Source organism: Candoia aspera, chromosome 2 (genome assembly GCF_035149785.1).
Source record: "Candoia aspera isolate rCanAsp1 chromosome 2, rCanAsp1.hap2, whole genome shotgun sequence".
Classification (NCBI taxonomy): Eukaryota; Metazoa; Chordata; class Lepidosauria; order Squamata; family Boidae; genus Candoia; species Candoia aspera.
This window is the reverse complement of record NC_086154.1, coordinates 69441749-69454327: the sequence shown is the minus strand read 5'-3', so window position 1 is coordinate 69454327 and position 12579 is coordinate 69441749. Positions and strand designations below refer to the sequence as shown.

The 12579-nt window shown below is 41.5% G+C and overlaps 1 protein-coding gene across 1 annotated transcript in view; it reads right to left on the bottom strand.

Moving 5' to 3' along the window:
• The window catches only part of GEMIN5 (gem nuclear organelle associated protein 5), a 40839-nt gene that overhangs the window by 2634 nt on the left and 25626 nt on the right, over positions 1–12579 (bottom strand). The window contains exons 19-26 of the mRNA XM_063292145.1: positions 12305–12400; positions 11234–11371; positions 10686–10833; positions 9523–9642; positions 8779–8989; positions 7403–7660; positions 4087–4249; positions 596–1106 (exon numbers count right to left, since the gene is read on the bottom strand). Of these exons, the coding sequence (XP_063148215.1) occupies positions 596–1106; positions 4087–4249; positions 7403–7660; positions 8779–8989; positions 9523–9642; positions 10686–10833; positions 11234–11371; positions 12305–12400 (1645 nt within the window). The remainder of the gene's footprint in view (positions 1–595; positions 1107–4086; positions 4250–7402; positions 7661–8778; positions 8990–9522; positions 9643–10685; positions 10834–11233; positions 11372–12304; positions 12401–12579) is intronic.

The window sequence follows — 12579 nt, the reverse complement described above, 5'->3', positions numbered from 1 at the left end:
AAAGTAGGGTTGGGAAACTGGTGGCCCTTGATATGTCACTGGGCTCCAGTTTCCATTTGTCCCAGCTATCATGATGTAAGCCAAAGCTCTATGATATAGAGAAGCTATAATGTCTGTATACATAAATCTGCAGTGTAACAGCCACTCAGGTAAATCCTGAGATACTGTGGTTGAGCAGAGATGGGGCTCTGAAAGGGAAGAGGTGTTTTGCTCATACTGCACCTGTTGGCAACACCTTAAAGATGCTGAATCTATTCCTCATGTGGTAGCAGCAGAGCAATCCCAGGGTCAACATGCACATCACACATTCCCCCTTTGAATTCAGATCACCACATAGCCTTGTAAAGACATCATGTACAGTCACACAGTTTAGCCTACCTTTATAGTACCCAAATTAATAGCCTCATATAAAGGCCAAACACTGTGGTTTGCAGATACTGCTGGGATGAGAAATCTCAACCATGCCAAAAGCTAATACACTGCAACAAATAAATTATGAGTTGAATCCAGGACACTGGGATTCTGCCTCCTTTGGACATGATCATGATCAGCATATATCCTATCCCCTCTACAGAAATTATTTAGTAAATCTTACTTCAGGTCCTGGTTTATTGGGGATTTAGCCTCTAATTCCTGCCTGTCAGCACTTTGATGGAAGTTGGTTTTCTGATGCTCATAAATCATTTCTGCCAAAATTTGTTGAACTCTAGAAACATCCCTCTGTATACTCTGGACTTCAGCATGTTCTTCTGAAAGGAGCACTCTACATCCCCTCAGTTTCATCTGTCTCTCTTCTAAAAAGCTTAAATGGGCTGCTGAGTCAGTTTCTGACACACCACCAATAGAATCCACATAAAAGGGATATTCAGTCTTGATAGTGGGCTTGACTACAATCTCTTCAGTCAAACAGATTCTATTAACGTTCTGTTCAAGAGTAGGAGAACAAGCTTCAGAGGTTTGCTTCAGTGATTCTAAGACAGCATTCCCAGGGGAATTCCACCACAAGTTGTATAGCTGTCCATAAGCCACAAATGCTTCTAAACTTCTGAAAGCTGCCATGCTCTTGGGGTTTCTGCTGTCCAGCTGGTCTCTCACATGATCACAACCTACTGAACAAGATAAACATAATTAGTAATACTGTGCTTTCCAATCTTTTTCCAAAATCAGTATTGCACCTCAGAAAATCCAATGTTCTGTCCTAAAGATAGAACTGTTTAGAATTGCATTATGACATTTTGCCACTACTAGGAAAATAGTTCAGAGTCATAAAATCTTACTTTATGAAATGGATTCAGATATTGAAAACACAATTTCTTTAAACAGTGCTGTAATTGGACATAGAAAACAAGAATGAATGTAACCGTCTATTTAAAAAAATGTGTACACAGCCAGATGCTTTTTGGCTAGAGAGTGGTATGTGTGAGTGGGTATAATTTTATATATGTTTTTGTATATTATCACTCATTTTCAGAAGGAAGAACCAGCTTTATTCATTTCATATCATATATCACAGCAGCACGAAAATAGTATCAAAAAAATAAATGCATACTCAACTATTATTCAATGATGCAACAATCAATGATACGAAGCTTAGTTGGTTGTGTTGTTAAGAGTTTTCCAAGCTAGGTTTTTATTAAAACTCACTTATTAGATTAGAACTTCAGCCTAAAGCACACATTAGAGTCAAAGCTCTGCCAAATACAGTGGAACGCTTTTGAATATGCATAAGGTTATATTACACAGCACAGAAACCTTTCTATGCTTCAAAAAGTTTGCCTTCTCCTCCAGAACCTGCTAACAAGAAGCAGGATCATCACATATAATTTCTTAGGCTTTTACTAGAATATTCTTAATGTATAGTTCTTAATGAGGCAATCCTTTAAACAGAACTGATGCCAAGTGAGATCTGAATGCTGTATCCACATTTTTTGGTCAAGAATCAAACGGGATTCATGGCATCTGGTTTGATAACTTGAGATGACAACATGCAGTTTTGCTGATTAAGGCATAGAAACATGTAAAAGATGCTCTCCTTTTACTACTCAATCTTAGCAAGCTCAAGGAGCCAAGGCATACTCTGACTCAACCATACTCAGGATGGTAAATACCAAACGTGATTGTGAAGAGTTTCAGAAGCATTTTTAACTAAGTGGATGGTCAGTCACATGGCAAGAATAAAAAATTTAAATAAGTAAGTACAAAATTTTCTGCGCTAAAACTGTTCTATGCACAAATAGCTGTGCCCAAACCAAAGCACGCGTGGGGTGTTTTGGTCCATACACAAACCCAAACGGAGCTGTATTTATTCTTTTGGACAATTCAATTGTTCTTGGCAAGGTGGTTCAGGAGGAGAGGGTGGGAAAAGCTGAGGACATCACTGGTGCTTGCAGTTGAGGGGAGGCAAGGGAAGGGAAGATGAGCAGATGGCTAGGCCAATGGGATGCACAGCCCCAGTCCATTGGTGATGGCTGAAAGGAGGGAGACAAGAGAAGGTACCGGAAAGGCTGGGGACTGGGGAACCTGTGGGTTATGGTGTGCTAGGAACCGCTGAGGGGAAGAACAGACAATACACACCAGCCTAGAGGTTTGAAACAAACTGCATTTTCCATTTTGTGCACATTTTAAATTTAAGTAAGTGCAAAGTGCTGCACTTACTTCAAACTCGTAATTTCATATACACATTTTGAGGTCTCACTATCTGTAGCTAACAAAAATATGGATCCCAGTAGATGGCCCTGTAAAGATACTAACTTGCTGTGCAGCAGCTGTGAAAAAGCCAAGTTCCATGCTAGAACTTTTTCCCCAGCTTCCATGTGAGTGAAAGTCAAATTGCTAATACTGTTGTGCCCTTTTACGGTATAAATACATGGAACACTATGTATAGTTCTCATTGCCATGTTTAAAAAAGGATATAATAAAGTGGGAAAAGGTACAGGTGAGGGCAACCAGAACAATCAGGGGGCTTGAATGCCTTCCTTACAAGAGTCCCCTTATATCTGCAACTTCTCAGCTTGGAAAAGAGCAGCTGAAGGGAACAGCATATAGGATCATTCAGCATGGAGAAGGAGGTCAGGGAGAAGCTCCTGCTTCTCAAAATACTACAATCAGAGCTCATGCAGGAACACTTATTTACATGGTGCACAATTACCCTGTGAAATTCATTGCCACAGGAAGTGGCAGCCACTAGCTGGAATGACTTTAAAAAGGGGCTGGATACATTCATGGAGGACAGGCTCCTGAAGGCCCATTGATCATGAAGCTTCAAAATGCTTCTTCTGGGTTGGGGGCAGCGGGCAACCATGGGAGAGGGGCAGATCTCTTTCCTGCTTGTGAGCACCTCAGAGGCATCTAGCCATTCTAATGTTTTTATGCAATCCTGCCTGCAGGAAGAAAATGGGGTCAGGAATGTCCCATCAGACTTCTCTAAAGAATGAGCATAATGGAAGTTCAATCTTTACCTCTTTTTTCTCAAAAGGCAGAATGGTGGTCGTCTCTCTAAATGAACTACTTATAGAAAAAGTAACCGCCCAGGGTCCCCCATGTGGGGGAGATGGGTGGTGATAAAAATATGATAAAATTAAATTTTAAAAAAAGTGGAAAAAACACTGCTCTAGCTAGATCAGGAATTGGTCACAATCCTTATCAAAGGAGAAAAATAGCTTTGTGCCATGACTGGAGTGCTGTAAAGTTCTCAGAAGAATCTCTGTTCCTTAGGGAGCCTCATACAATTGTATGACGACTCCTTTGCTGCCATCTGGTGGCCTCTGAGGGAAACATCATCCTAGGCAGTTGGGGTCCTCAACACAGTGACGTAGACATCAACGAGTCCATAATTATGCTCCTTGTTGCCTTCTGGGCTTTCTCAACTCCTGAACTCATTTTATTTTCCCACCATAAGAAAGCAATTCAAAGATTTCTTTTTTCATGCCTTGGTGGTAGGAGGCAAGTTAGGGTTGTCTCAGAAGTTACCTTCTGCTGCCTCCTACCCCCTGGGATTTTGAAGGAAACCAAACAGAGATTATGAAAACTGGAGGCTTCATCCTTGGACCAGTGAAAACACCGAGCAAAGGAAAAATAAGCCATCACCTGTAGGGAAGCAGAGGCTGCATATCTCTTGCATAAGACTGAAGTTTCCAGCGTCATAACTGCAGATCACAGCTCCTAAGGTAGCTTTCACGGTTTCCTCCCAGGAAAACATCTGAAGGCTAAGAAGTCCTAGTGTCAACTCATGGGAAATGTGGAACAACAGCTAGAAGAAGAAAGAAAATGCAGAAAGATTTTACATATCTCACTTCATGAGGGGTGGGGGGAACAGCAACACCTAAGGGCAGTTATCAGCTCGCATCCACTACAACAGTCCATTGACTTTATTGTCATTTTAAGCCAAGGTCATCCCAGGAGCTGACAAACTATGCTTTGGCCTTATTTTTCACCAATAGCTTAAGGTAGATAATGTGGTTCTTATTTTGTTGGAAACCAAAACTGTATTTGTCACATAGTCTTCTCCCCCTCCATGCTTTTATTACAAAACCTTCTTCCTTTTCAATCAAATGTGATGTATGAAACTTTTTAGGAACATACAATAAAGAAATGAGATAGGTACATTCTATCCAGAGGCAACTCCCACTGAATTGTGTCACTTAACTCTGCATATTACTCATAGTTTTATTCTTCCTATGCTTTGAACTACTCAAAGTGTTAAATACTTTGAATAACCAAAGCTTTAAAAGATGCCCAGATCTCATACTCAATCACAGGACCAGAATACAGATCAATGCTAGGAAACAGAAGAAAACATATCGTGATGTAACTGCTCTATGGAGAGTAGAACTGTGTGCCCTCCAAATGTTTCAGGCTTCAGCTCTCATCACCCTCAGCCACCATGACTGATGACAAGTGGAGTTCTGACCAAAGCATTTGGAGGACACTAAGTACAACATCACCCCAGAGGTGAGGTTAGCCCCATTGCTCCTGGCCTTTCAGAGATACTTGAAGACCTGGCTCTGCAAGCTGGCCTGGGGCGGGGAGGAGAGAAGTCATACCTGGGGTTGGCTAGTGCCTTGAAGCACCCCTTCCATGTGAAGACTGAATGAGATATAGCCATCTGGACTTTATTTTTATCTATATTATTAATAATATGTAATTTTATATTGTATTTTATATAGTTATTGTTTTATTGAGGATTTTGTTGTAAACCACCCAGAGTCCCTCCAGTGGGAGGAGATGGGTGGTGACAAATTTGATAAATAAATAAATAAATGGATGCACTGCCTCCATCCCGCTCCTGCTAGAGATCATCCATAAATGCGACCAATGCTGTTTCTGTCCCACATCCGGGCCTGAATCCTGACTGAAAGGGGTATAGATAATCCGCTTCCTCCAGGATCCTCTGGAGCTGCAGTGCCACCACCTTCTCAACCACCTTCCCCATAAAAGGGAGGTGGGAGACTGGATGAAAATTATCTAGTACAGTAGGGTCCAGTGATGGTTTCTTGAGGAGGGGGTGCACCAGTGCCTCCTTGAAGGCCGCCAGAAACACGCCCTCCCTCAAGGATGTATTTACCATTAACTGGGCCCAACCACACGTCACCTCCCGAGCTGCCTTCACAAGCCAGGAAGGACACAGGTCTAATTGACAGATGGTGGCATTTACAGTCTGGAGGATCTTGTCCACTTCCTCAGGTCCAACAGGATCAAACTGTTCCCAGATAACTGAGTAAGTACGTTCCCCAGGCATCTCCACAGACCCTGTCTCACACTCGGAGTCCAACTTAGAGAGAATCCGAGCGATTTTATCCTGCAGATGCTCCGAGAATTCCTCCGCACAGCCCTGTAGGTGATTTTCCAGACCCCCTTTCCCCAACAAGGATTGGGTGATCCTAAACAGGGCTGCCAGGCAGCATTCTGCGGATGCTATAAGAGCGGAGAAATATTGATGTTTCACCTCTCTTACTGCCACAAGGTAGGCCTTAACAGCAGCTCTAGCTTATGTCTGGTCGGGTTCGGTCTTCGTCTTCCTCCAGCGGTGCTCCAGGTGTCTCTTAATCCTCTTCAGAACCCTCAGCTCCTCCGTGAACCATGGGGAGTGTCAGGTTCAATGGGGTAAGAGAGGCTGCACAGGCATGATCCTTTCCAAGGCCCTGGCCGCCTCCCTATTCCAAGCAGCAGCCAGGGCCTCCACTGACTGTGCAGCGGGTCCTCGGGTATAACCCCCAGCTTCCTCTGAAACCGCGTTGGGTCCATCAGTCGCCAGGGGCGGGCCAATCAAATAGGTCCTGCCTCCCTGTGGAGGGGGTGGCATACGAGAATCTCAAGGTCACCAGCGCGTGATCTGACTATGACAAAGGGGGAAGATGTAACTCTCCCCTCAGATCACATTGCCACTGCTCTGACAAGAAAACCAAGTCCGGGGTGAGGCCACTGTCTCAAGTTGGGTCCCGAATAATCTGAGTCGGGCCCATGGCTGCCACGGTGGCCATGAACTCCCGAGCTGCCTCCGAGACTCACCCCAGGGATGGCAGATTGAAGTCCCCCAGGACCATAAGCCTGGGGAACTCTACCGCCAACCTCGAGACGGCCTCCAGCAGCTCAGGCAGAGAGGTTGCTACGCAGCAGGGAGGCTGGTACAGCAGCAACACTCCCAACTGCTCTTGGGCACCCAACTTGAAAAACAGGGTCTCGCAACCAGCTACTTGCGGAGCAGGGCCCCTGAAGGCCACTAGAGACTTTCCAATGATAACTGCCACCCCTCCTCCCCTGCCTGGCATCTCGGCTGGTGCCACACCTGAAACCCGACTAGGCACATTTCTGACAAAGCCACTCCTCCTTCTGGGCCCAGCCAGGTTTCGGTAATACATGCCAGATCTGCCCCCTCCTCTGTGAACAAGTCACATATGAGGGGGGCCTTGTTGTTAACTGACCTGGCATTAAGCAGCAGCAGCCAGAGGTCAGGGCAATCACGAGTCTGCTGTCCAGGGCCTGGGTTTAAGTGCGGAGGGTTGGAACACGCTACAGGTAATGAACACCTGGGGCGTCTTCCTCTATGACGACTCACCCTCTGGCTTCCATCTTAACAAATATAAACAAAACCTTTCCGGTGGTAAGATCTGTACAATAATTGGAATAGTCTACCTATCAAGGTTGTGGGTTCTCTATCTCCGGAGGTTTTTAAAAAGAGGCTAGAGCTAGACAGTCACCTCTCATGGATGGTTTAGCTGGTTTTTCTGCAAATTGTAGAAGTCTAAACTAGATCCTTTTTGTCCTGCCCAAATTTATAATTCTATGATTCTAGACTCTCTGAATTTGTCAGGAACAGTTGTGAGTCCAACACAATTACTATGTGGTTCCCTCACTGTAAATCGCCATTTGAAAATTATACTCACAAAGCTCATAAACAAATTACCTGCTTGGGAGGAGTATTGCTGGTAGCAGGAGGGTACTCAAGAGTTCTCAGCTGCTCAAATAAGTTCTGAAACTGTTTGGTAGTGTTCACACCAAACTCACTCTGCCATACGCTGTTCACCATTTCTATGAAAGAGCCATCTTGCTTTGCTGTCCAGCTGTTGTAGCAAGGTGTGGATGGGCCTCGAGTTCCCACTGGATTCCGTTCACTAAGGCACTTGTGAAGCAATTCATTAAGACAGAATACCAACCTCTGCCCCTTTAAGTGAAAAAAAAATGTTTTAAAGGGAAGCCAGCTCAGCTTGAGAAAATCTCCCTTAAAACTTGATTAAAATATAATGTGTGTGCGCATATGATTGAAAATAGGTATTAAGATTATAAATAAAATAAAATAAAGAGCTAAAGAACAATTTACTCTAGAAGCAATGGAAGATACTGATCAGCAAACTCTTGTTGCAACAGAAACTAGATGGATTGATAGAAATCTGATTTATATCACAAACAAAAAAGGCTAATCTATTAAAAAAGCATTTGTATAGTGATAATATGTGATATTCAGTAATATGACTGAAATGTTAGTGTTAACTCAAGCTTTACACATTTAAGGTCATTATCCAAACTCACTGACATACAGCGTAAGTATCAAGATCTGTACTATCTCTAATCCAATGTATGACTGTTTCATGTTAGCTATGTCTGACCTCAAACATATGAAAGCTAGCCCTTCATGTAGTAAAACAGGTATTAAGTCAACATGTATGTTGAAAGCTCAGAGATTTTATTATAAGAGATTACAAATTAGATTTTTATATATAAGCTGTCTACAGATATTAATTTACACTGGGCTAATACCTAAAGGATGTAAACAAACCATTTTTGAAAAAAAAAATCACTAGTTTCTATCTTTCTTAAGAAGAAATGATCACTTAGCCCTTTTTCACAAAACATTCATTTAGAACTGGGCAAATGACATATGCTGGGTAACTCTGCCATTGTAGTGAATATTTGCTATTACTGCATGTAACAATAGTGTAATATATGTGATGGTGAAAGGTCCCCTGTGCAAGTACCAAGTCATGTCTGACCCTTTGGGGGACACTGCTTTCGTGACATTTTCATGGCAGACCATAGCGGGGTGGTTTGCCATTGCCTTCCCCAGTCCTAATTACCTTTCCCCCAGCCAGCTGGGTACTCATTTTACCGACCTCGGGAGGATGGAAGGCTGAATCGATCTGAACCGGCTACCCGAGAATCCAGCTTCTGCTGGGATCGAATTCCGGTCGCGGGGAGAGTTTCGGCTGCGATACTGCCGCCTACCACTCTGCGCCACATGAGGCTCAGTATAATATATACATGATGTAAATAATGCTCACTGACCAACAAGCTCTCATGTTGCTGGAGAACCTCTTGTGCTCCAACCCAATTCTTAGATGAAAGAAGCTCCTGGGCACATCTCAAGGAGAAGGTCAGAGACAAGTCTTTCTCTCCAACTATCAGAGCCAGTTCCGCCGCCGTTTTAAGGGAGGTGGTATCTCCTTTTTTAGCCAGTACTTTGGCAGCGTCATAGGGAGAGGTAGCTCCAAGGTAACTGAAATGAAACCATTCATACAAAGTATTAAACTTTAATTTGGATCAAATTCTCAACTTACTAGGCATGTTTATTTAATGCATTTACAGTTGTGCTCATAGGTTTACATACCTCTTCTAGAATTTGTAAGATGTAGACCATTTTGTGAGCAAACATGAGGGATCAGAATTTTTTTTAAAAAAAAATTGTAAATGTGATTCAAATTATTAGGCATCACAGAATAGCACAATCATTAAACAAACCATAGCAATAAATAATAAAATGGTCCTGTTCAATGTTGACATATTCTTGAATGTTTGGGCTGATAATACAGTATACACTCTCAGTACTTTGTATCATTTATTATTTCTTCCTGTATCTTATGTTGGCTATTCAAAGGCTCCCAGAGAAAAACATACTTTCTCTTTATGTGTGTCTGTGTACGTGTGGGTGTATATATTTTTAGAGAGAGAGAGAGATTGAGAGACAGAATATCTTGCTTACTAGAAAGACAACAACATACTGAAGAGACAACATTTTCTGGCAACTCATACCATTTGGCTGCCATAGAATAATGACCATCCTTTTCTAGCACAGCTGCCCAGCAGATATACAGATCTTTCAGAACTGGATCTTCCGGATGTAATCTAGCTTTAGCAATTACAATGGCTTCTCTGAGACAGAAGAAGAGAGAAAACTGCTTTTAAATAAATCACACTATTTAACATAAGGCTGCTGAAGCACTATCTCTTTCAGATGAAAACCAAGTTAAATTCAAAATCATTATTGTGGTTATTTCCCCAATAAGATGCCGAGAGAATCAGTAAGGCAGCATCCAATCTCTGCTTATAAAGACAAATCCACGCCCAACATATTCTTGCAACAGGTAAATGAGCTGGTATCTCATCTAAATTAACAGTTTATGATCTTTAGCTGAATATGTGAGAGAACTATATCAAAAGAATTGTCTGTGGTAACTGAATCACAACAGTTTATGCATATATGGAAATATTTGCTTGATGAATATACATGTAAGAGTTAGCCTGAGTGCCATATAAAGTGGAAGAATCCTGATACTCAAGTTAGGAAAACTGAGGATTAGAGAAAACTAATGACTGATTCTATTAAATGTGATAAAAGTAACTGCATCAACTTTTTATAGAACACGACTGCAAACATTTCTCACATGCTTAGGCTATAATATGATCACACGCTATCAGCTGCCATTAAAATGTTTCTACCAAAAGACACAGAATATACTTCTTCGAAGTATCCCTAGTCACGGATTTACAACTACATTTTCCTATTTTAAAAAAATAATTCCTATTCTTCCTTCATTTTACAATCACTTTTACTTGGTTTTGCATTAATGGAAATTTATTCAAGAACATATACTTCCACAAGCAGGACTGGATATGGAGATGAAATCAAATTATCTAATGTTGATTCCCATATAAAAACAGTTGGAATAGAGAGAAGCATCACACTGTTAATACAAAACAACTAGATACACAAACTTTAATGTTAAATAATAGAGACTACAGGTGAAATTAGTAACGCTAAACATGACCTTAAACTAAAGCAATCCCTTTACAGCACTGACTCTGCTGTTCGGTTCTTCTGATATACGTGAAAGGCTACAAGACAATAATTTCTTTCTCCAAAAAGATTCTCCCCTCTATGCTAGAACTCATCGAAACAATAGTACCGTAACAACCTGAAAAAATTATGTGACTTCAGTAGTTCCACAGCTTCATACACTTTATGAAGAGAAAGGAGATGCGAGGCAGCCTTGACATACTGCTCTTGAAAACACAACTGCTTTGCAAAGGCTTCCACAGTGGAGGCCCAGGCTTGGTAGCCAGCTGAAGGGAAGAGAGGAACAACAATAAATAATATAACACGGAAAGGAACGAACACGTGGTTTGTTATTCGTTGCATTTACATCCTATCTTTCTTTAGTTCATACACAGGTGGGAGGGCCCTTCCCAAATGACATTTCAGTGAACTCGTGAGATATGTTTGGCTGAGAGAGGATGACTAGCCACACACTGAATGGTCAACTGGAGACCTGAACGTGAATTTTCTCAATCCTAGCCTGACATTTCTGACCGCTACAAACTACAACTACTTTTGTCCTGCAGTTTAAAACCAATGTAAGATTTTTAAATTATGGAGGGAAAGTACTTTAGAACAATGCATCATTTTTACAATACTGCCTAGTATTGGGTGCAAAATAGCAGATTTGTTCTGTGTTGTGCATACCCATTGGTGAGATGGCCACTAGTTGATCTGTCAGTTCTCCCCTTTCGGCAGCTGATTGAAGAGCACCTCTAAGATCTCCTTTCCATAACATGAGTTGTTGAAATAGCTCAGGGTGTCCATTTCCTAAATGACCTTTTCCTGTCGGATGTAAGCACTATGCATAATATGCTTTGAACAATGTGTACGGCAGCATCAACAAAGACCAATGAGAAAACCCATATAAATCTATACTTTGCAACTCACTCTATGCTGTCTGCTATTCAGGTCCTCAGTTTAATAATGTTTTGGAATCCAAGTGACTATTTACATCACATTCTATTTGTTATGCAGTTCTGTAAATTTTAGATCTCTCCCTAATTCAGCTCCTTTTACCATTTCTTAAGTTCTGCTTTCCTGATGAAATTAATTTGTTACAATGTAATATTGCACAGCTTTAATTCCAGAGCTACCCTTTGTAAATATCTAGAAGCTCTAGCAATTAAGGTTATCACAGCTAGACATAACACTGAGGAGGGTTTGGAGATGGAGGAGAAAGGAAGCAAGTGAGGTTGAGGGTATTCTGGGCAACAATAAAACTCCAAAAAGTAACTGAGAATACAGTGAAGATTTCTGAGGCCACAATGAAATCCTCCAGAGACAAGGACGGCCTAAGGAACCTGGAACATTTGGCTAAGCATGTTGTGAGAATGGTACCAATACATCAAGCATGCTTTAGAGCAGCAAACAATTTGAAACTAGGTTTTTGTTGGTTTACTGACTACAACTGTAGTTTAGCATTATATCCTAATAGAAAGTCTGGTTGTGTTTTCTCAGTTTATTGCTACTATGTTTATTCCCAAGCCTCTAACCAATCCACAGAGGTTCAAGGCAAGAACAACTGAAACAGAGAGAAAACAGTCCAGGAACAAACATCCCATGATTGTTTTGCTTATCTGGAAAGTGATCCTTGTTTGTTCCAACAAACCATGGTTATAAGCCACGACTTAGCAACTGTTCTTACCAGTCAAATATTATACCCTATTTGCTGTTCATCCTTACCCAAACCAAGTGACTAAAGATTCAAAGACGAACCTTCTGCTTCCATCATGTTATACAGGGCAGGTCTATCTGTGAACAGGCCCAAATGGACAGGATCTCTTGGAGAAGAGGTCACATCTTCATTCAGCTCTACCAGGAAAGTAACAAAGTAAGTTTTATCATATTTACGATCTTCATGATAAAAGGAAAGTGCTTCTTATAGTTTAAATAATTCTTAACATGTGTTACTTAATACCTATATTTATTTCTTCATACTGCAAGAATCAGTAGCATTGTATAAACTGTTCTGAACCTGCTGCTTCAAAGGT